The sequence below is a fragment of the Erythrolamprus reginae genome, chromosome 1, assembly GCF_031021105.1.
Source record: "Erythrolamprus reginae isolate rEryReg1 chromosome 1, rEryReg1.hap1, whole genome shotgun sequence".
Lineage (NCBI taxonomy): Eukaryota > Metazoa > Chordata > Lepidosauria > Squamata > Dipsadidae > Erythrolamprus > Erythrolamprus reginae.
The window spans coordinates 332,628,014-332,651,552 of record NC_091950.1 but is presented as its reverse complement, the minus strand read 5'-3'; the positions used below and the strand labels follow the sequence as shown (position 1 = coordinate 332,651,552).

The 23,539-nt window shown below is 39.3% G+C and overlaps 1 protein-coding gene across 2 annotated transcripts in view; it reads left to right on the top strand.

Annotated features, from left to right (window-relative positions):
• The window catches only part of THBS2 (thrombospondin 2), a 62,952-nt gene that overhangs the window by 4,103 nt on the left and 35,310 nt on the right, over positions 1–23,539 (top strand). For both annotated transcript variants that reach the window (XM_070733894.1, XM_070733893.1), the window contains exons 3-7: positions 4,001–4,557; positions 9,278–9,362; positions 14,325–14,521; positions 16,865–17,008; positions 21,249–21,345. In XM_070733894.1, coding sequence (XP_070589995.1) covers positions 4,001–4,557; positions 9,278–9,362; positions 14,325–14,521; positions 16,865–17,008; positions 21,249–21,345 — 1,080 coding nt within the window. The remainder of the gene's footprint in view (positions 1–4,000; positions 4,558–9,277; positions 9,363–14,324; positions 14,522–16,864; positions 17,009–21,248; positions 21,346–23,539) is intronic.

The window sequence follows — 23,539 nt, the reverse complement described above, 5'->3', positions numbered from 1 at the left end:
TCTAAACAACTGGATGACCAAACCATCACACAGTCCTCAATTTATGACCACAGTTGAGTCAAAACTTTCTGTTGCTAAATTGTTAAGTGAGTTTTGCCTCATTTTGTGACCTCTCTCCCCGCAGTTATTAAGGGATTCACAGCAACAGTTAAGTTAGTAACATGGTTGTTAAGTGAATCTGGCTTCTCCGTTGACTTTGCTTGTCAGAAGGTTGCAAAAGTGGATCACAGGAATGCAGGACACTGCAATTGTCATAAACATATGCCCACTATGAGGATGCCCACATGTGAAAAATGTTTTTTTTATAAATGTTTTTTATAAGTCACTTTTTTTCAGAGCCATTGCAACTCCAAGTGGTCACTAAATGAATGTATTTTATTTTATTTATTTATTTATTGGATTTGTATGCTGCCCCTCTCCGTAGACTCGGGGCGGCTAACAGCAACAATAAAAACAACATGTAAATCCAATACTAAAACAACTAAAAAACCCTTATTGTAAAACTAATCATACATACAACAAACATACCATGCATAAATTGTAAAGGCCTAGGGGGAAAGAGTATCTCAGTTTCCCCATGCCTGATGGCAGAGGTGGGTTTTAAGGAGCTTACGAAAGGCAAGGAGGGTGGGGGCAATTCTAATCTCTGGGGGGGGGTTGGTTCCAGAGGGCCAGGGCCGCCACAGAGAAGGCTCTTCCCCTGGGCCCCGCCAAATGACATTGTTTAGTCAACGGGACCCGGAGAAGGCCCACTCTGTGGGACCTAACTGGTCGCTGGGATTCGTGTAGCAGAAGGCAGTCCCTGAGATAATCTGGTCTGATGTCATGAAGGGCTTTATAGGTCATAACCAACACTTTGAATTGTGACTGGAAACTGATCGGCAACTAATGCAGACTGCGGAGTGTTGGTGTAACATGGGCATTTTTGGGAAAGCCCATGATTGCTCTCGCAGCTGCATTCTGCACGATCTGAAGTTTCCAAACACTTTTCAAAGGTAGCCCCATGTGGTCTTAAGTCAAGGCCTACCTGTAGTTCACTAGACTTGTATGGCACGTGCTGCCTTAGATAAACTGGTGTCCAATTAGGGGTTTCCCTCTTCTTCCAAAACCACCCAAGACCAGCCTCAAAGTCTATAAAATCTGCTAATCTTCTCTTCCTAACTTTGGAGGAAAATCAGGTTGCTCTAGTAGCTTGAAAAGAGTCCATAGAGACTGATAGATGCCAGGCTGAAAAATTGATGGCGGGCACTTCAATTTGGCAGTGGGCAAAGGCCCAATGTTTAAAAAAGGGAACATACCTAGGCCAAGCAGCTACCTCAATGTGAGGCTATAGACATCACATTAATTTGTGATTGAAAGATCACATCTCTTCCTCTTTGTCCCGAATCACTTGTCTAGTACATGAATTTATAATTTGATTCCCTTTGAGAATTAAGACTCAACCAATGGTTTAATCTATTGGAGTTATTAGGCTTTGCTTATGTGCTGCTCTTCTTTGACAAGCTCCCAGGGGTGTCCTTGGCTTCAACAGATGCTGTAGTGTTGCATCTTTTCCTGGCAGGCCAATAGATTTGGCTTGAATTTTTATTCAACTTCAATAAGCACATCTATTTCATATATTTGAGCAAGAAGCAGTAGCAGCTAGGTAAAATCATTTCATGCCAAAGAGCAGCATAAAGTATGAACATACTTCATACTAAGTATGTAAGCCAGGGTGGCACAGTGGTTAGAGTGCAGCACTGCAGACTACTTCAGCTAACTGCTAGCTGTAGTTCAACAGTTCAAATCTCACCACCGGCTCAAGGTTGACTCAACCTTTCATCCTTCCAAGGTGGGTAAAATGAGGACTCAGATTGTTGGGGGCAATATGCTGATGTTGTAAACTGCTTAGAGAGTGTTTCCCAACATTGGCAACTTGAAGATATTTGGACTTCAATTCCCAGAATTCCCCAGCAAGCGAATGCTTGCTGGGGAATTCTGGGAGTTGAAGTCCAGATATCTTCAAGTTGCCAAGGTTGGGAAACACTGGCTTAGAGAGGGCTGTAAAAGCCATATGAAGCTGTATATAAGCCTAATTGCTTTTGCTAAGCATTCAGTACAGTATTGTCATGCATGTCTTGATCTTACCATGCAGATGGTAGAAATGATATCATGACATGAATGAGATATTTAAATCACTTGATTCACATGAGAATATCATCGAGTGTGAGTTGTCATTTCCATGGAAATCGGGGGTGAAATGTTCCTGGTTTGCTCGTGCCTGTTGGTTGTCAAAGAGCCGGTCACAAAGGGAGCACGAGGCTCCGCCTAGACGCACCCCATTTGAGTTCTTTTACCCTCTGTACATGTGCAAAGCATTATGTGCATGCGCAGAGGGTAAAAGAACCCAAATGGCGGTGTTCAGGTGGGTGGGCGGAACCTCTCGCTCCCTTTGCGACTGACTATCCAATGATCGACAGGCATGAGCGAACCGGGAACATTTCATTTTACCCCTGATGAAATAGCCTGGAGGTAAATTCCACCTGAAACCATGCAAAGTTACTTTTTAATATACTGGAAAGGTTCACACAGTGTCTTAAACCATATGTGGACCCATCTACTTCTGGACTATTCAGTAAATGAACCATAGTTTAGTGTGTGGCTAATGTGTTTTAACTTGAGATGTAGTTTGTTTGTTTGTTTGTTTGTTTGTTTATTTATTTATTTGTTTGTTTGTTTGTTCGTTCATTCATTCATTCACTCATTCATTTAATTTTTCATGCCACCTTTCTCCTTAGACTCAGGATGGCTTACAACATCTTAGCAATAGCACTTTTTAACAGAGCCAGCATATTGCCCCCGCAATCTGGGTCCTCATTTTACCCACCTCGGAAGGATGGAAGGCTGAGTCAACCTTGAGCCGGTGATGAGATTTGAACCGGTGCCCTGCAGATCTAGCAGTCAGCTTTAGTGGCCTGCAGTACTGCTCTTTACCCACTGCGCCCCCTTGGCTCAATTTTGAATATGAATATATTTGAATATTTGAATATGAGACTAACTTAAATGATATCCACTAATTAATTCCCTAATTATTTATCCAATGTGGGCCATTGATAAGAGAAATAGGATTGTATCAGAACGTTTTAATGAATATATTTGGTTTAGGTGGCTGAGGTTTAATACAAATAAAACTTTCAGCCTAAATTTTCCAGCCTGTAATGTTGAGATCCATATGATCTACCTTATAATTTGTGTGTGTGTGGGTGTATGAGACTGAGTGAGAAAATGGTTGCACATTGCACTACAGGTAGTCCTTGACTTACAACCATTCCTTAATGACCATTCAAAGTTACAACAGCACTGAGGTATTGACCTGTGACTCTTTTTCATTCTCACAACCACTGCAGCAACCCCACAATTGTGTGATTAAAATTTGGATGCTTGACGACTGGTTCAAATATATGATGGTTGCAGTGAATCGGGCAAAATCAATGGGGAAGCCAGATTCACTTAAACACAACTGTGTTATTAATTTAACAATTTAACAACTGTAGCAAAAGATCACAAAATGGGGCAAAACTCACCTTTAACAACTCTCTAGTTCAGCAATGGAAATTTAGGGCTTAATAGCAATACAGTTATAGATCTATATACTGCTTCACAGTGCTTTACAGCTCTCTCTAGGGGGATTATAGAGTCAGCATATTGCCCCCAACAATGTGGGTCCTCATTTTACCCACCTCGGAAGGCTGGAAGACTGAGTCAACCTTGAGCCTAGTGAGATTTGAACTGCCAAACTGCAGGCAGCCGACAGGCAGCAGAAGTAGCCTGCACTCAAACCACTGCGCCCTCATGCCTCCATAGTGGTCGTTAGTCAAGGGCTACCTGTATAACTTTTAAGAGCAATGATAAGTAAGTCATGCTAAAAGTGAGTGAAAGATATATTGGACAGATGATGGTCAATTACATTGGTTATTCCTTTCTTGTAACTGTGTCACTTCTTTTGGTGGTGGCTTTGCAGATGGTGAGAGAGAGGATGGGACATATTTTGACTTACTGAAAATCAGCAACATAAACAGAAAGACACTCGGAGCAAAACTATTCCGGGGCAACATTTCCAATGTCCCAGCATATCGCTTCATCCGTTTCGATCGCATCCCTCCAGTTAATTCAGAGAAATTAAGACAGATTATCAAACTGATGCAGCAAAATGAGGGTTTTATACTGACACTCACCATGAGGCAGGATAGGAATTCCAAAGGGACCCTCCTTGCATTGGAAGGTCCTGGCGTCTTTCAACGACAGTTTGAGATTGTTTCCAATAGTGAAAAAAATACGCTTGAGCTTTCCTATTGGATTGATGGAGCCTGGAAACGGCATTCTTTGGAAGAATTGGACTTAGGTGATGTGCAGTGGAAGAATATCACCGTACAAGTCACAGGAGAAAACTACAATGTCTATGTTGGTTGTGACCTCATTGACAGTTTGACCCTGGAAGAACCTTTCTATGAATACCTGAAAGCAGAGAAAAGTAACATGTATGTGGTCAAGGGAGCTACACGAGAGAGCCACTTTCGGGTAGGTAACCTACAAGGCAGATGGTCTATGAACTAAATGGCTTGCAATTGAATATTATTTATGTCAACTACTACTGAATTCATCGAGCCTTTCTCCCAGGGGTGATGACATATAATGTTTACTTGGAATCTGAAAAGTATGGTAAGTATGCTGGAGGTTGCAATTTTTTTTTATTTGCTCGGGGCATGGTGGCCACTGAAAGCTGCAGTCCTCATCTCCTCTTGCTCTTGCTCTTGCTCTTGCTCTTGCTCTTGCTCTTCTTCTTCTTCTCCTCCTCCTCCTCCTCCTCCTCCTTCTCTTTCTTCCTCTTCATCTCCATTGTTCACAGCTTCAGTTAAATCTTCTCCAAATTAGAATTCATAGCTTGCATAACTGGAGAAAACAATTCCATCTCTGTTGTATTTTCTAAAGTAGCATATAAAATAGAAAATGACATATCCAGTATTTCTAAACTTATCAGGTGAGCAAGGAAATAATGTAAGAGTGACCAGTTTGGCCAACAGTTTCCTGGATTGTATGATCTTTTGAAGCACAATCAGCTGTCAGTTCACCATTTCCAGGTAGTCCTCACCAACCACAGTTGGGATCGGCAACTCTGTTGCTAAGTAAATAAAAAAATCACACGACTGCCAGACTTTTTGTGTCATTTACATTTCCGTACTTAAATAAATCATTGTGGTCATTAAACAAGACATTGCATAACCACGACTTGCCATTTTAGTTCTGTGTTCTCTATTAATTCTACTTGACGGAACTGGTTGTGAAGCTTGCAAATGTCAATCTTGTGCCTGTGGGATCTGTAGTGGGTTGTAAATCCCATCGCTATGGGTTTGCTCATGCGCGCACATGCGTGCAAGCATCCCAGGTGGGTGGGCAGAGCATCCCACCGCTGCTACCAGTTTGCTGAACCAGGCATAACTGGGATCAACCCACTGTTGTGCGGGATGCTGTATTGAACTTTGTGAGGAGTTTTCACAGAGCAATTTTTTCAACCATCACAAATTCAAATGGTTGCTAAACAACTCAGTTGATCAGCAAGAACTACATGTTCAGAAAGCTCTGGAGCTGTCTTTCTTTCTCTGTACTAGCAATAGAGAAGTAATGGCTGTCCAAATATAACTAGAATTCTATTCTTATGCTCTTATGCTGATTCATGCTAAAGGGATTTAATATATTACCATCACAAGGGTCTTAAATTCCTTAATTAAACCTAAATTAGACAGTTTCTCCAGCACTGAGAACTTAATAATGAGCTCATTTTTTTGCAAGTTTCCACTTCAACTGCACAATGTTTTGAAATCCTCCTCATGTAATTAACTAAAACGTCAACCAGATGAATTTCGGAAAATCCATTAGAGTGGGTAGAGTGTCCTTAGTGAACATAGAATAGCTATTTAAAAATCATTGAGGGTTGCTGATCACATGTTGCATGACATCAGGAAGGGTGAAAAAAGGCAACTTTAGAATTTGGAAGGAGTTATTGAAACAACACCTTGCAAATATTGCTTTGTTTCTTTGAAATTATGGTATCATCCTGTGGTGGGTTTCTCCCAGTTTGCACTGGTTCTATAGAACTGGTGGTAAACAGTGATGACATCACAGAACCAATTCTGTCGGTGCCGGTCCATGTATGTCACCATCTTTTTTTGGCTTTTCTTTTTTTGCTATTTTTTGCTGGTTTTTGCTTCTGCACATGAGAAGAAGGTGAGTTTTCGACACTGCACATGTGCACAGCCACGTGGTGTAGGAGGAAGCAAACCGGCAGTGAGGTAAAATTAGAACCCATCCCTGGTATCTTAAGGAAGCACTTAAGACAGAGTCATCTTATTGGCGGAATGGGTGGCGTATGTATTAAATTTAATCAATCAATCAATCAAATAGAATCAACTAGGGATTCTCTTTTGCAAAGCATGAGTCCAATATCTGTAATTTATCTCTTTCTGACTTAATACCTTTGCTTATGAAGAACTTGGGGCAATATAAACAAAAAAATTAAGTCATACATACAAGGATTTAACAGCACATATCTATAGTCAAGACACTTGTTTTAAAAAAATAATTAATGGCTTGTGCCAAAAAGAGTAGTTAAAGGATGTAGTAGACATTTTTGTGGAGACAGAGACTGCTCCAGATTTAGAGGTTTCAATCTAATGAAAAATTGAAATCTTATTCTGTCTTTCAATCCGTGGCATTTCTCTCCCTCCCCCCTGCCTTTATATGTAACTAATTTTGCATGCTAATTTTATTTTAAATAAGAAACAGTCAGTTGGACTCTAAAAGTTGGCTGGGGGGAATAGAAATATTTATTTAATAAATGTATAGGCCAGTGATGGTGAACCTTTTTTTCCTCGGATGCCGAAAGAGTGTGTATATGTGCTATCATGCATGCCTGAGTGCCCAACCAATAATTCAATGCCTGGGGAGGGCGAAAACAGCTTCCCTTGTCCCCCGGAGGCCCTCTGGAGGCTGGAAATGGCCTGTTTCCCAACTTCTGGTTTCATCCTCCCCAGGCTCCAAAGGCTTCCTTGGAGCTGGGAGAGGGTAAAAGTGTCCTCCCCATCCTCTCTGGAAGCCAAAAACACCTTTCCAGAGCTTCTGTGCAAGCCAGAAATCAGCTGGCTGGTACACACATTCATGTTGGATCTGAGATAGGGCAATGGCTCACGTACTAGCAGATATGGCTCCGCATGCCACTTGTGACACTCATGCCATAGGTTCGCCATCACTGGTATAGGCCATCCTTCTCATACACATGACTCTGGGCAGCTAATAACAGTCTAGTGGAATACACTTTTTTCAGAAGCAAGTTGAATAGAATGCAAAAAAGTTTAACTAAAGGGTTGCAATCTTAGTCATTCATAGCATTTCTAGACTGTGGGAATTGGGCTATAGAGTCTCTTTCTCTGGGGTGTGCTAATTGGTGGATTAGCAATAGATGAATACAGATGTTAACAGCTGTATTTTTCTACAATAACACTAAATCTATCCAAACTTTCAAAAGATGTTAAATTACACATTCATTCCATGTTAGTCACATTGAGAAGACGTGTATATCTTTTTTCTTCAGTCTGCATACTGAAAGAGGAAAAAGGAAAATTAGAAATTGCTTTCCTACTCTGTAGGACATGAGTGACAAATCTTTAGGCTTCCAAATGTCCTCAGATTTAAACTTTTATTACTCAGACCACTGGTTTATTTATTTATTTATTGGATTTGTATGCCGCTCCTCTCCGTAGACTCGGGGCGGCTAACAACAATGATAAAAACAACATGTAACAATCCAATCCAATACTAAAATAAGTAAAAAAAACCTTATTATAAAAACCAAACATACATACAGACATACCATGCGTAAATTGTAACGGCCTAGAGGGAAAGAATATCTCAGTTCCCCCATGCCTGACGGCAGAGGTGGGTTTTAAGAAGCTTACGAAAGGCGAGGAGGGTGGGGACAATTCTAATCTCTGGGGAGAGTTGGTTCCAAAGGGCTGGGGCCGCCACAGGGAAGGCTCTTCCCCTGGGTCCCGCCAAACGACATTGTTTAGTTGATGGGACCCAGAGAAGATCCACTCTGTGGGACCTAACTGGTCACTGGGATTCGTGCAGCAGAAGGCAGTCCCTGAGATAATCTGGTCCGGTGCCATGAAGGGCTTAGATACCTTATTGCACTAATGAAGGATGTAGATTGGAGTGAATTTCCCATTTCTATTTTTTCCTGCTCTTTTCTTAGCTCTACAACTGATCGAAAAGTAGTTCACCTACTTAAATTTCAACTGTTCACCAGGAATAGAATGTAATTGGGTAAACACACATTACTAATTTAGAACTTAGATTGTGTATCCATCTAGAAAAAAGCATGACTAAAAGCATCAAAGATTACTTCTTCCTAACCACTTCCCAAGGAATTCTGGAAACTATAATATAATGAGGTTGGTAAAGACTGTTATCAGAATGTTATTGGAAAATATTCTGAATCATACCAGGATTTCGGTGTTAGAAACCAATATGAGCCAACTACTACATTATGAAGTAGTATAGAGTTATTGTACTTTTTATCATCTTTCCTGCATGGAATTCCATCATCTTATCATGATTTGTTTGCGATCCAGTGATATAGATTTTACAGAGAAATAGTCATTTGACCAAGATCATCTGATGAAGTCCACGTTAAGAAAGTATTTAAATTATAATCTTCTAATTGTTTATTTCTCTTTTATTATTGTGTTTATGTATCACCACATTGAATATTAGAACTTTTGAAAATGTGTTATAAATGCAGCTGGTGGAATATTAACTTTGTGCCAAAGAAATGCCTCTTTACACATGAAGCAATATTTATGTATTTATTTATTCAATTTTTTAATGCCGCCCTTCTCCTTAGACTCAGGGCGGCTTACAACATGTTAGCAATAGCACTTTTTAACAGAGCCTTTGCCCCCACAATCCGGGTCCCCATTTTACCCACCTTGGAAGGATGGAAGGCTGAGTCAACCTTGAGCCGGTGATGAGATTTGAACTGCTGACCTGCAGATTTACAGTCAGATCTACTGCACTCTACCTGCTGCGCCACCTCGGCTCTATATATGAAAAACATTTTTATCATAATAAAAGTTGCATTTGTTAATCTATTCATTGTTAAAGTCAGTTAAAAAAACAGGCAACAAGAAGATATCCCTAAAACATATGAGAAAAATGTAAAAATACTTCTGTCTGTTTTTAGGGTCTTCTACAAAATCCTTATCTGGTTTTTGGAACTACAGTAGAGGATATTTTGCGCAATAAAGGATGCCAGAGAAGTCAATCAGGTAAGAAGAAGATGTGGCATTGTTAATTCAGAAGTTATGCACAATATCCTTCTCTGTTAGGCTGAATCTAAAAGGGAATGTAATGGATGGTACAGGAAATGGAAAAAGAAAAGAATGGAAGTGTGAATGAATAGAATGAAAAGTTTAGTATAATTGATAATAAAATTAAACATGAGCTGTCCTTTTTACTACAACTCCTACCAAACATGGGCTTTTGTATGTATTTATTATCTTATCTTTATTATTTTTATAATTAACTCAAGACAGTGAACATACCTATTACACATTCCTCCTTCCCTTTTTACCACAGCAAAAACCAAAGTGGTTCAAAGTGTCCCAGTCAGATTTCACACCTATAAAGAAGAAGGAAGGAAGGAAGGAAGGAAGGAAGGAGGGAGGGAGGGAGGGAGGGAGGGGAGGAAGGAAGGAATGAAGGAAGGACTGACCTTAAAAACCTTTAAATAATTTTATGAAAAAGGAGAACCACTTCCTTTTTGTGTGTGTTATAATTATGTAAGTTGCAAAGTGGAGCGTCCAACATTTTTAAAAAAATGTATACTGTACCTCTTAAGTATAATACCACATCTCCCCCGGGCATGTACAATTTATGTTTGGTATGTTTGTGTGTGTGCTTGTTAGTATATTGGGGTTCTTTTAAAAACTTTTTAAATATTTAAATTTATTTGAATCTATTTGGATTTGTACGATTTGTTTATGCCTTGTTGTGAGCCGCCCCGAGTTCGCGGAGAGGGGCAGCATACAAATCTAAATAATAAATAAATAAATAAATATCTCATGAAGAATGAACTGCAGGATGTAGAAACCTTAGTTTCCAACTTGGTACTTCATTGATTGGTTTATTTTTGTCAATCCTATCTCCGAAATTTTATCTATGCCTTTCTAAAGGTTGTTGGATTCCAATTCTTATCTACCAAAGCTAGCATGTCAGGAAACCAGGGATGAAAATACTTGGAAAGTCATAAGCTATTGTCCCATTTATAATAAAACTGACAAAACAATTGCCTGAATATTAAAATGTAGTTTAAAATTACTGTGCATCCAACCACAAGGCAATGGATTGGCATGAGATCTAGGGTGCACCTGATATCTTTAAAAGTTTTGATTTTGTGTAAGTATCATTAAATCAAAATTGAATAGATATAACATTTCACAAAGATTTCATTTATTTGAGATATATTTTTGCGTTAATTGCCAAAGACAAAGAAGGATTGTTAGAATATTTATGACTAGGAAAGCCAATGGTAACAAGGCCAGCCAATGAATAGGCATAGCAACTAAGTCAGCCAATGAGAGCTAAACTCATGTGAGTCTGTGCAGAGAAACGAAATTGAAAACTAGAAGGCTGGGCGGGGCTCAGCCCACTCTGAGCTTGTCTGCTCTGTTGAAATGAGACTATCTCTCTTGCTTGTGCAACTGCTCAAAGAAGAATCTACATTGGTATTGTAAATATATATATTACTATGTTTATAAAGAAGTTGATGAATCCAGCAGAATCAGTTATCTATGTGTGCTTCTGGTTTTGATTTTTGCAATGAATTATGATAAGAATGAAATAGCCTTATCTACATATAAAAATCTTATTAAATTGATTATTTAATATGATCTTATGCAAATGGTCAGAAGGAGGCCCCAATACTATTTTTTGCAGGATGTCAGTTGCCAACAGGTTTTTTTGGGTTACTCTTTGGACTGCCTCTGGATCCGTTATGACGATTGCAATCTTAATATCTTGGTCAAAACTCAGTTGAGGTTGATGTTATAATCTTACATTAATTATGTTGCATGTGAGCAGCCCACTATACTTTTGTGTCCACATGGTAGGAAGACCTCATTTTATTCCATCAAGTTGACATTTAAGCTTATCCCACTTCATGATCAATTTTCCATTGTGCAGTGTTTCAGTTTTTGAGTTTCTACTCTGAAGTCTTAAAATAGGCAAGCAATTCAAATTTCTCAATGCTGCAAAGAGTTAATTATAGACTTCGGAAAAGCATTTAGTTAGCTGTTGATGCCACAATTAAATTGATTAGTATCATTAGCAATAAGTTTTTCTCCTGCCAAACAGACTTTCTTTGATTAAAGTTGTAACTTTGATTATTCACAGATCAAATATCCACTTTCCTCCTATACTTTCCTCCTTCCTCCTATGACAATATCCTATATAATGATATTTCCATTCTGGCATACCTACTGATTTTCACTACCAATTGATTTGCATTAAGCAATATATGGTGACGTCAGTCTATTGCCCTTTCTCTAGAATCAGAAGTAATCCAATTTCAAAAATACCAGTGTGTGTTTTTAAATAGCAATTTCTAGAGGGCAATAGCCTTGGTTCTTATAATTTGCACTTGTCTTAAGAAAGATACCATTAGATGTCTGGACATGGAACATGGCTTAAATGTTTATAAAATAAAAATAATTAATTAAAATATTCTGAAACAAGAATTATAGGAATGCTGTTTTAATTTCTCTTTATTGGTATGTAATGCTAAAATGGAATTGAATGTACATGTTCCATGAATGTTCCATTTTTCAGACCATTCCAAAAATTAAATTTATACAAGACAAACAATAGGCTTCCAAATATGATTCACAGGAGGGGACTGTGCAGATTACAGAATTTTTTAAAGACGGAGATGCAAAGGCAAGGGAATAGTTTTAAACTAAGTGTCTGAAGAAAAATTCTGTGGGAAGATCATCTGAAGGATGGATTGCACAGAGGATTGTTCTTTACTAGGCTTGATAAATTCAAGGAAGACATAAGAATCAGTGTCTATTAGCTTTGAAGGTGATCTGCTGAGAGATTGGTGGACTTCCTTATGCCATTGGTTGACCACTGTAAGAACAGGTAGCTTGACATAATGGGCCAGGTCACTGCTTAAGTTTGAATAGAATGGAATGGAATGGAATAGAATAGAATGTGGAATGGAGTGGAGTAGAGTGGAATAGAATAGAACAGAACAGAATATAATTTTTTATTGGCCAAGTAGTGATAGGGCCCACAAGGAATTTGTCTTGGTGCATATGTACATAAAAGAAAATATATGTTCATCAAGAATCATAAGGTACAACACTTAATGATAGTCCAGGTACAAATAAGCAATCCAATCATATTAGGAACCAGTGCAGACTTACTAAATAGTTTGACAGTGTAGAAGGAATTATTTGTTTAGGAAAGTGATGGTGTTCTTGTGTCTAGTTGTTCTGGCCCATACCAGGTTCTTATGCTAAGAATCTGGTATTGGCCATACTAAAGTTAAGAATATGGTTGCAACAATCTGCATGGAGCAGGAGATTGGCTAGTTGACAACAAAAGCTGTTCCCATGTCTCAAATTCTTGAATCTTAGTCATATCGAGAGCAAGCCTCTTCCATTGTAGTTCTCAAACTTATGCCAAGAATCTGGAGTTTAGGACTTATGTCTCTGAATTTATCTTTTTTTTTAAACAAAAACAAAAACCATGCATTTGTTTTTTCAGCAAAAGTGCCGCCAAGAAGCATTGTACCATCATTAGGCATGCTCTGACAGAAATGTGCATTTTTCTGCCAACTCAGTTTACAAAGACTGTTGCCTAACACTTAGGGAATCTTCATTTCTTCAATTTTGTGGAGTGGAAAATAGGGTTTATAGGATAAAAGAAGAGCGGAAAATCCATACAAAGCAACCCTAGACCTGTTCTGTCAAGGTTACCTCCTCCTTTTGTTAGTGCAGTTTTCAGTAGGCTTAACACTCCCCACTCTTAATCTTACTTTTGGGGGCCTCGAAAGAGCCAAAGAAGGCAAAGATCACTTAGGGCAAAATGTGGGAACAGATTTCTTTTCTCATGATGGAGCTTTCAAACCCTCAGAATAAGTTTCAGAAGGCTCTCTATCCTATCTCCCCATCCATTTGATTTTCAGAGTGCCTAGTAAACTCATTTATCTTCCATTCTCTCAGCCAGATCAACTAATTGTGGCCCATGCAGTGCCATCACAGCATTACCTCGGTAGAAAAGCAACGCCAAGAGTGAATGAAGTTCCTGATTTCCACATAAGCCTATCCTCCTTCGGAAACAGCACAATTATTATTGGGGCTGTGCAGTGCTTTGGATTTGATTATTGAATACACCTTTGGGCTATGCAGAGTTTGCTCTTCTCCATAGCCCAAAGCTGTATTTGATGTTCTGGCTGGAACATCAAAAGATTTTGGAATCCAATCCCAATGATTGCACTTCCATTGTAGTTATGCCAAGTTCAAAATTGGAACCGACATTCCATACCATTGGCGGTATCGTCATTTCTCTACCCGTCTTCCAAGGGTGTCTTGCAGGGTATAATCAAAGTTAAGCTTTGACCACACCCTGTGGATACCTGGCTCCTGTCTTTTCATTACAAGAGAGGGTACAATTGGCCAATGCAGAAATATTTTTCTAAAACCACATGCCCGGTACTCACCTTTGTTCAGCGATGCTAAAAAGTGTTTCTAAATTTCTAAGTTTGTTCAAGCAAGTCTTTTAAACTTATTAAAGTCCTTAAAAAGGATGGTTATAGTATCTTGAATGTCTGTGCCTTAGCATTCCTCCTGTGCAGTCATTTCTGAAGGAAAATGATTAAGAAAATTCAAACATTTATTTTAAATACATTACTTTTTTTTAACTCCATTCTTAAAGTAAAAGTCTTCCAGAATGTTGAAAAGACTTCCAGAGTTATTTCAGAATGGCTATGTTGTGTGTGATGCATGTTATGATTGTAACTGAATTGTACAAACTGTGGAAAGCAATAATTGAAAAGAGATGGTATCCAACCCCTTTTCTCCCTTTGGCATACCGGTAATTTGAAATGACCTGTTCCAGAAGAGATCCTTTTGAGATCATTCTAATGCATCAATGTATAATTTTAATCAAAGGTTATAATCAGCGAAACATGGTTTGGATTCTCATTTTGTTTTCCTTCTTTCCAGCTGAAGTGAACACTATTAATGAGAATACAGAGATCCTGCATCTCAGTCCTTCAATCATGACAGAGTATGTTGGAGAAAACACAGAAAAGAAAGCAGAATTCTGTGATCGGTCTTGTGAAGAGCTTGGGACTATGTTTGCTGAACTCCATGGACTACGAGTTGTTATCAACGGCTTATCTGACAAATTGAAAAGTGTGGTAGGTAATGCCAGTCAAACCTGTTCTAAGCAGTTTCCAGCCTTGTGTTCCCAGGATATACCATATTTTTCAGTGTATAAGACATACCTTTTTCCTCGCTAAAAGAGGCTGATAATTAGGGTGCATCTTATACTCTGAATGTAGCTTTCCCCCCCAGCCCTATCTAGCTGCTAACAATTTTCCCAGCTGTTACCTTGCAGACTCTTTCATTGTTTATGTTTGTTTATTTATGTTTATTTAGATTTGTATGCCGCCCCTCTCCGCAGACTCGTGTGAAGAATGTTTTCCAAGCCCTAAGTCTTTGCAGGGTTTTTTTCATTGCTCTAACTTGCTTCGAATAAGTTTCTTTCCAGCTCTAACCAGGTATTAACAATGTTCCCAGCTCTTACCACTTGCAAGCTCTGTCATTGTTACTCTCTGTGAAGAATGTTTTCCAAATCCTAATCAGGTGCTAACAATGTTCCCAGCTCTTACCGGCTTCCAAGCTCTTTCATTGTTTCTCTCTGTGAAGAAGAATGTTTTCTAAGCCTCAAGTCTTTGCAGGGTTTTTTCCATTGCTCTACTTGCTCCGATTATTTCTTTCCATGTGCTAATGATGTTCCCAGCTTTTACTGGCTTGCAAGCTCTTTCATTGTTACTCTCTCAGAATAATTTTTTTAAGTCCTTAACCAAGGGATAAAATAATGTGCTAAAGCTGACCAGACTAAAGACACTAGCCAGATGAATACCTGGCAAGCAGATTCCCCCCCTATTTCCTTATTGTCCTCCTCAAAAACTGAGGTGTATCTTATACTCTAGTGTGTCTTATACTCCGAAAAATACGGTAGTTGGATTACATTGGCCATTGTTTTCCAGCAATGGGTGATGGAAATTCTAGTCTTTCTTCTGGGTTCACATGACTAAAAACATTCTGTAATTATGAGGGGCCTGTCTGTCTTTCTTTCTCTCTCATACCCATGCACTTATTTACTAAAAACTCTGATAAGGATCTCTGGGAATATCTTGAGTTTTATGCTTCATATTCAACTAGCATTCATGATTAGAATTCCAAAACACAGTTTCTTTCCTATCCTTAAGCCAGAATGCATAATGCCTAAGAAGTCACTCTTCACTGATTCTAAGCTATAGACTATGTAACATATCGTATAATTAATACATCATGCTTTTTACTGTGGGCTGGTTCCAGACTTGGTCATACTTGAATTCAATTCATTGAAATCAACAGAATAACTTACTCCACAAGTTATTCTCTTGATTTCAGTGAGTTGAAGTTTAGCAACATGTAAATTAAATAACCAAAATCTCCAGACTGAAGTACTCCCCGCCCCCATCTTTCATTCAATTGTGTCCAAGTCTAGGAAGCTATCTTGCCTAATCTCTGCAGTTTCCTTGGAAAAAAATTTCAGAAGTGGTTTGCCTTTACTTAATTCTTAGAGCTGAGAGAAAGTATTGACCCAAGGTCATCTAGTTGGTTTCATGACCAAGACAGGACTAGAACTCACAGACTTCTGGTTCCTAGCCTGATGGTTCTCAATCTAACATTAGGGTGGCTGAACTGGATGTGGATTTGTATGTATCTGTAATAGGGTTATGGGCAGGGGTTGGATCTATTTACCTTCCCTACTGGTTTGCATCACGTCGGAAGTGCACCTGCATCACAATGTGGAAATGATCCTCTGCACATTTATTTATTATTTATTAATTGGATTTATATGTCGCCCCTCTCCGAGGACTGCACAGAGGGTTCTTTGCTAGCCATTTTCAAGGATGGGTGAAATAATTAAATAGTATGTTTTTACCCAAAAACACTTTTGAAGTGGTGATTTTGGGGGGAATTTAGGGCAAAATAGGAAGCTTTTGAAGTGGCGATATTTGGGGGAATTTAGGGCAAGATAGGAAGTTTTTGGAATGGTGATTTTTGGGGGAATTTAGGGCAAGATAGGAAGCTTTTGAAGTGGTGATTTTTGGGGGAATCTAGGGCAAGATAGGAAGCTTTTGGAATGGTGATTTTTGGGGGAATTTGGGGCAGCATTAGCCTTAGTTAGGACCTCCATTCCTTGCTTCACCTGTCTGTCTCCACTCCATTAGCCTTCACTTTGTCCACCTGCCCCTTGGATTTTCCTAATGGGTTTGCACACATTATTTGCTTTTACATTGAGTCCTATGGGAAACAATCTTTCGTTTTACGAACTTTTCATCTTACGAACCTCGTCCCGGAACCAATTAAGTTTGTAAGACAAGGTATCACTGTATTCTGCATTTTAAAACAAACTGCAGGTCAAGTTTCACATTTATTTGTTCGTGATGTATTCACTTGTAATGGCTCATACTTTTATTGTACAGTCAGAGGAGAATGACAAAATTGCATCAGAGTTGCTTGGATCCCACAAAATACTCAAGAACCAGACTGCTTGCTGGCAAGATGGCCGCGAATTTGAAAATAACTCACACTGGGTGGTGGACAGCTGTACAAAATGTAGCTGCCAGGTGAGCCTTTTATGATTCTCTTCTTACTATACACTGTTTCCTTATCTCAGTCAGGATATGTGTTTAAAGTCTGCATTGATGTCCAGGATGAGGGAAAAAAAACACCAATGGCCAGTCTTAATAATAAATAAACAAACTTCCATTTTTGTTACTCATAAGATTGGATTTTGGTCTAGACTCTTATTTCCATACAGAGGCAAAGGAATGTAGAACGAATGACAAGGAATTAAATTGATGTATTTTTTAAAAAAATAGCACAATAAACCATTCCAGTGTGCTATATAGGATTTTGAACAATTGTTAATAAAGATAGTCTGTAATCTTAAGTATATTAACCATGCTCTAAATCCCATGGCATAGAATGTAGCCAATTCCAAATTTGATATTTAGCAGATGGTGTGATAGATTGTTGGTTCAAACCTTAATCAAATACTAAGGTACCACAAACAGGAATTTATTTATGGGACTATCTCTCCCAATTATTCCTACCTGTCTTATTAAATCAAGCAGGAGGGGCATGTTATGAGGCCCATAGAGAGCCTTTCCTGTTATTGCACCTGCCATATGTAACATCATCCATCTGTAACTAAGAATGGCATTGGGCCCAACAATAGCTGTGTTCATGGGTTTAGAGGTTGGGTTGTCATTACTCATGAGATGGTTATGCAAATCATAGTTTGGTTGTCTTTTTTAAAACTGTGGCTGCTGGTCATATATTTTATTTTCGTTGTTGGTTGTGTTTTTAATTTGTTAGTCACCCAGAGTCATTATGGTGAGATGATCAGTCATATAAATTGAATTCAGAAAACAAACAAGTAGGAATTTATTTACAGGGAGTAAAATGTTTAATTATAAAATGCTGATGAGTTCATAATCCAGACCATGTGAAATTCTTTGAAGAATCATTGCAATAGATCCCAGTCAGAGGCCACTGGAATTACATAGCATCTTATTTATAGCAGGGTGAGATTAGGCAAACAGGGTTCTTTGTTGTTAGACTGTTTTCCTTTATATCATCTCTTATGCCGGCCCTTCACTAAGAGCCCCTCTAATGAGTTAGAAAAGTAAACTCAGAAACACATACTGTCTCAGAGTAAACAGAAAGTCAGTCTATCAAGAAAAAGTATTGTATGTACGCCTGGAGTCTTCGGAGAGGGGCGGCATACAAATCTAATAAATACTATAGTAAATACTAATACTTTAAACAGTCAAAGTGCTCTCTCACAAACAACAAGCCTGGAATGCTGCGAGAAGCAAAAACAAAGCAGAGCAGATAAAGGCAACTGTGAAGGCGGCACAGCCACCACCACTACCACCCCTTTAAGAGTCCACAAGATGTAATTAGCTGTGAAATATCCAAAAAGTCTTTGTAAGTCCTGGAACAGTCCAAACCAAACAACACTCGTCCTTCTCCAAATGGATAAACTCCCACATGCGTTCTCTGCAACGCTGGTAATTTATCAGCAACCCCATTAGCCTAAGTGCCTCAGTCACAGGTGTTTTCCCTTATCTCCTACGATACCTACCATAGTTCCCTCTAAGCTGAGCAGTGAGCAATCGCTCACTTAAAAATCATCATCAACTCAGAGTTTTCCAAACCTGCCCAGAAGCCGAGAGGGAAAGAGTGAGAGGGAAGGAGAGAGAGAGGAAGAGAGGAAGAGAGGAAGAGAGAGAAACAGATAGAAAAAAGAGAGGAAGGAAAAGAGAAAGAAAAAGAATGGGAGTAAGGAAGAGAGAAAGAAAATCAAAATCTAGTTTGAAACTAGCTCAACTATTTAAGTGGCATTTTGATATTGATAGAGTTGCCCTATTATGAGCTCACTGTTATAGACACACAGTACAGTATTTTATTTTGAAATTCTCTGAGGCAAAACAGGGTGGGTTTTTTATTTGTTTGTTTGTTTGTTTATTTATTTATTATTTCTGTGCCGCCCAGTCCCGAAGGGACTGCCGCTCAGACACTATACTTTTCTGCCCCCCCCCCAAAAAAAAATTAGAGGGAACACTGATACCTACGCAGTTTGTCCCTTCTAGCCATGAGCCAGGCATCTATCCACTGATCTTCCTCCTCTGATGACGCACTAAGTGGGGGGGGGGGGTCATTCCCAATGGGCTGGCTGCATCAATCTCTCTATCTCAGTGATTTTCAACCTTTTTTGAGCCATGGCACATTTTTTACATTTACGAAACCCTGGGGCACCTTGAGCAGGGCGAGGGGAGGCTAAAACGTTTGGACAAAAAAATTATCTCTTTACCTTCCTTCCTCTTTCTTTCTCTCTCTCCATCTCTCTTTCTTTCTCTTCATTCCTTCCCCTCTTTTTTGCTCTCTTTCTCTCCCTCCTTACCTCCCTCTATGTCTTTCTTTCTCTCTCCTTCCCTCCCTCTCTTTCTCTCTCTCTCATGCTTTCTCTCTCTCTCTTGCTCTCTTTCTTTCTTTCTTTCTCTTGTTCTCTTTCTCTCTCTCTTGCTTTCTTTCTCTCTCTGAGCTTCGCGGCACACCTGACCATGTCTCACAGCACACTGGTTGAAAAACACTGCTCTATCTGATTCTTCTTCTCCCCCAACGTCTGACCTAGGCAATGACTCTTCACTGTCAGAAGCTGATGGCAGTAAGACAAGTCTCTGAGAACCTGAGGATTCTCCTAAACCAACATCCAAATTCCCCATTGCAGAAGCTGGCCCAGAGCCAACCATAACATCATCCTTTATATTCGGATGAAAACCTTCACAGTGAAGACCATTTCCTAACTCCTTATAATCTTTTAGTAGCCCAGCTCCTCTTTCATTCTACAACATCCTCTTACCATAGAAGTGATAAAATCTAGTATCAACAAATGCTTCTTTATGCTTGGGCCAGTTACCATTATTGACTAAACACTTCACCATACTATGGAAGTAGACATAGAAGTAGATTCCATGGCTCAGAAGCTCCAAAGTGAGGATGAAATGAAGCATTTTGTATTCTTAGACTTCTAGTGGGAAGGCTGTGAGATTTTGTTTGCCATCTTCAGTGACCTAGTGTACAACAGGATCTTCACTTGTAGAACATTCACTATGGAAAATGGTACTTTGAGAGATGATAGGAAGAAGAATGTGTATATGGCAGGCCCAAGTCCAGAGATAAGACAGTGAGATCCAATCAAGTTTCATCCTTTATTTGATTGTGCCTAATGAACATATTCTTGCCAAATTAAACCTGTAACCTTATAATCTATTATATGCATCCTGAGGTATTCTAGGGCAGTGATGGTGAACCTATGGCACGGGTGCCACAGGTGGCACATGGAGCCATATCTGCTGGCACATGAGCCGTTGCTTTAGCTCAGCTACAACTTGCATGTGTGTGCTGGCTGGCTGATTTTGGCTTGCACAAAGGCTCTGGGAGGGCATTTTTGGCTTTCAGAGAGCCTCCAGGAGATTGGGGGAGGGCATTTTACCCTCCCCTGACTCCTGGGAAGCCTTTGGAACCTGGGGAGAGTGAAACATGAGCCTACTGGCCTCACCAGAAGTTGGGAAACAGGCCATTGTGGGCCTCCAGAAGGCCTCTGTGGGGTGGGGGAAGCTGTTTTCACCCTCCACAGGCACTGAATTATGGGTGTGGGCACTCGCACATGTGCAATAGTGTGCCTTCACATTCTTTTGGCACCTGAGAAAAAAAAGGTTTGCCATCAATGTTCTAGGGTATGGCTATCCTGAATCTCTCTCTGTTCCGCATCCAAGTCACCCAATATGAATGAGATGTCAAGAAAGCAAGATGGTAGATGCAATTGAAGCCCTACCTCTTTTGTATGTCTGTTGATTAGTCATACAAGAACAGAAAATTTGCATCATGATGGCTGTATCTTGCCACGTTGGCTTTTTAAAAACTCCTACCTTCACACCACGTTGGTGTTCTGGATATGGACTAAGCAACAAGATTGTGACTGAGAAAATGGGTATAACCAAAGGACCAAGATGAGACATTATCCATAACTCCTCTTGAACAGCATTATTCATCCATACAGAACACATTCCGAGTGTTATCGTACTGGAGATGTGTATGTAATTGCATGAAAATAGCAAATTCCAATTTATATCATTTGGTATACCTTTTTTATTTAAAAAAAATCAGCTTATCCAATTCAGCTCCAGTGTATTTGCACATTTCTAATTTTTTAAAGAGATGTCTTTAGTTGACTTCATTTCTGTATTATAACCTGACCATGGGTTTGTTTTGTTTTGGGGGTTTTTTTGGATGTAGAACTTTAATACGGTGTGCAATTCAATCTCATGCCCGCCTGTGCATTGTGTCCGTCCAACTTTTATTGATGGCGAGTGCTGTCCTATCTGCTCTCACAGTAAGTATGCTACATTTTCCCAGTTTGTATGGTGTAGCCTCCCATGACTATATTTAAGATAAGCCAAAAACATCAATTCAGTAACCAAAGGAAAAAAATACGGTCACACAGGGTAATGAGTGCAGACTGAAATAAAATGGCAATTCCCCAGGCAATGAGCAAGGATCTCAGCTGATATTCTTGGGGTGTACTGCAAGGAATTGTACCCCATTTCCCCCCAAATAAAACATCTCCTGATAAGAAGCCCAATTGGCTTTGAAATAAGGCCAAGCGCTTATTTCAAGGTTCAAAAAATATAAGACAGGGTCTTTTTGGGGGGAAGCACAGTAGTAGCCTCACATTTCTGAGATCTTGGAAACTGGTTTACGGCTGGCTCCCATGTCTTTTCCTCCAAAGAGGTTGACAGCAAGTAGAAAAAAAAACTTAAATCCGTAGATGCACTGATCTTGCTGCACCATATAAGGCATGGATTATATTGTTTACTAGGTAGAATTTAATAACACGTCCACAATTATGATGGTCCGTTTGGTGGATAAAGTTAACCCCATTTAACAGAATGAAATAAAAGTATTTTTATATCATGAAATTATTAATCAGTGTGTAAAAATCATACATAGATTAAGATTAGAAATGATTAACCCTGTGCTTTATCCAAATACTTTTTTCTAATAAAGTATAATAAAGCCATTCAGCTAAATAGGTAATGCACTTTGCTCGGTCTTCCTTGATTTCATCTGAGTGAAGTTAACCAATTAGAGTTCTGCTGATTCTTCAATAATACCACTAATAGGGACACAACTGAGCATTGAGTGCACTGCAAATGTTTCATAGATTCTACAAACCTTTGGTATACTTTAATTTGCCTTTAAGACTATAAGAAATATCAGACTCTGCAGGCCTTTGATTTGGTCCCCGATTGCTCTGCTTAAGTTCTAAAGTTATCTTTGTTGTCCCATAGCAAATTCAAAGAAAGCTGAAGGGTGGTAAAACATTTTTATTAGGTGTGTCCTTTGCCATTTTTCCTTCTCCTTAAAAGTGTTGAATATTTACCCTGGTTCACCTGCAGCAGATCCTGGTAATAAACAAATCAAGCCAGTACTGCAAAATTCAAAAGCCAGTTATCAAAGTTGCAGGAGAGAAACTTTTTTTTCCTGCCTCTTTTAGAGCCTAAAAGAGATAGTTAGCTATGCTGAATCACTACTCTTTATCTTGGCAGCAATACATGAGTCATTACTATTTTCTCCTCTCTGAGCTCTTCTTATCACAAACATATTTTCCTTTCACTGCGGAAAGGCTCTGAAGAAGCAGAATAACTGTATGCCATCAAAAGGGAGTGCAATAAGCTACTAACTTCCAGGGGGATGATATATCAGTGTAAACTTTGCCCCCTGTACACTTGTGTGCACTCTATGGCCCATATGGAAAAGGTGGATGTTACAGAATGCATAAGTGCACCAGAGTGCCTTCCGTCCCCTGTCCCAATGTTTCTCTTTTACAAGTGTCGTGTATGTAAATATTGTTATATCTTTGTATACCACCAGTACATACTCGACAAAACAAACAAAAAAATAAAATGTCCAAAGATACTTCACCAGAAGAGCCCTTCACTCCTCCACTCAAAACAGAATACCCTACGAGACTAGATTTTCAATCCTGGGCCTAGAAAACCTAGAACTAAGACGCCTTAAACAAGATCTAAGTGTTGCCCACAAGATCATATGCTTCAACGTCCTACCTGTCGGCGACTACTTCAGCTTCAGCTACAACAACACAAGAGATTTAAACTTAATATTAACCGCTCCAAACTTGACTGTAAAAAATATGACTTCAGTAACCGAGTTGTCGAAGCGTGGAACTCATTACCGGACTCCATAGTGTCATCCCCAAAGCCCCAACACTTTACCCTTAGATTATCTACAGTTGACCTATCCAGATTCCTAAGAGGTCAGTAAGGGGCGAGTACAAGTGCACTAGAGTGCCTTGCGTCCCCTGTCCTATTGCTCTCCTATATCTCCTATACCTTTCTTCTATTCCTATATCTCTTCTTCTATTCTTTCATTGATATGTTCTATTACTATACTTTCTTTTCTATTCTTTCATAGATATATTTTACTATGAGTATCTCCTCTATAACCTTCATCATGTATTTAACTGTGTGTGTGTGTGTGTGTGTGTGTGTGTGTGTATGTATATA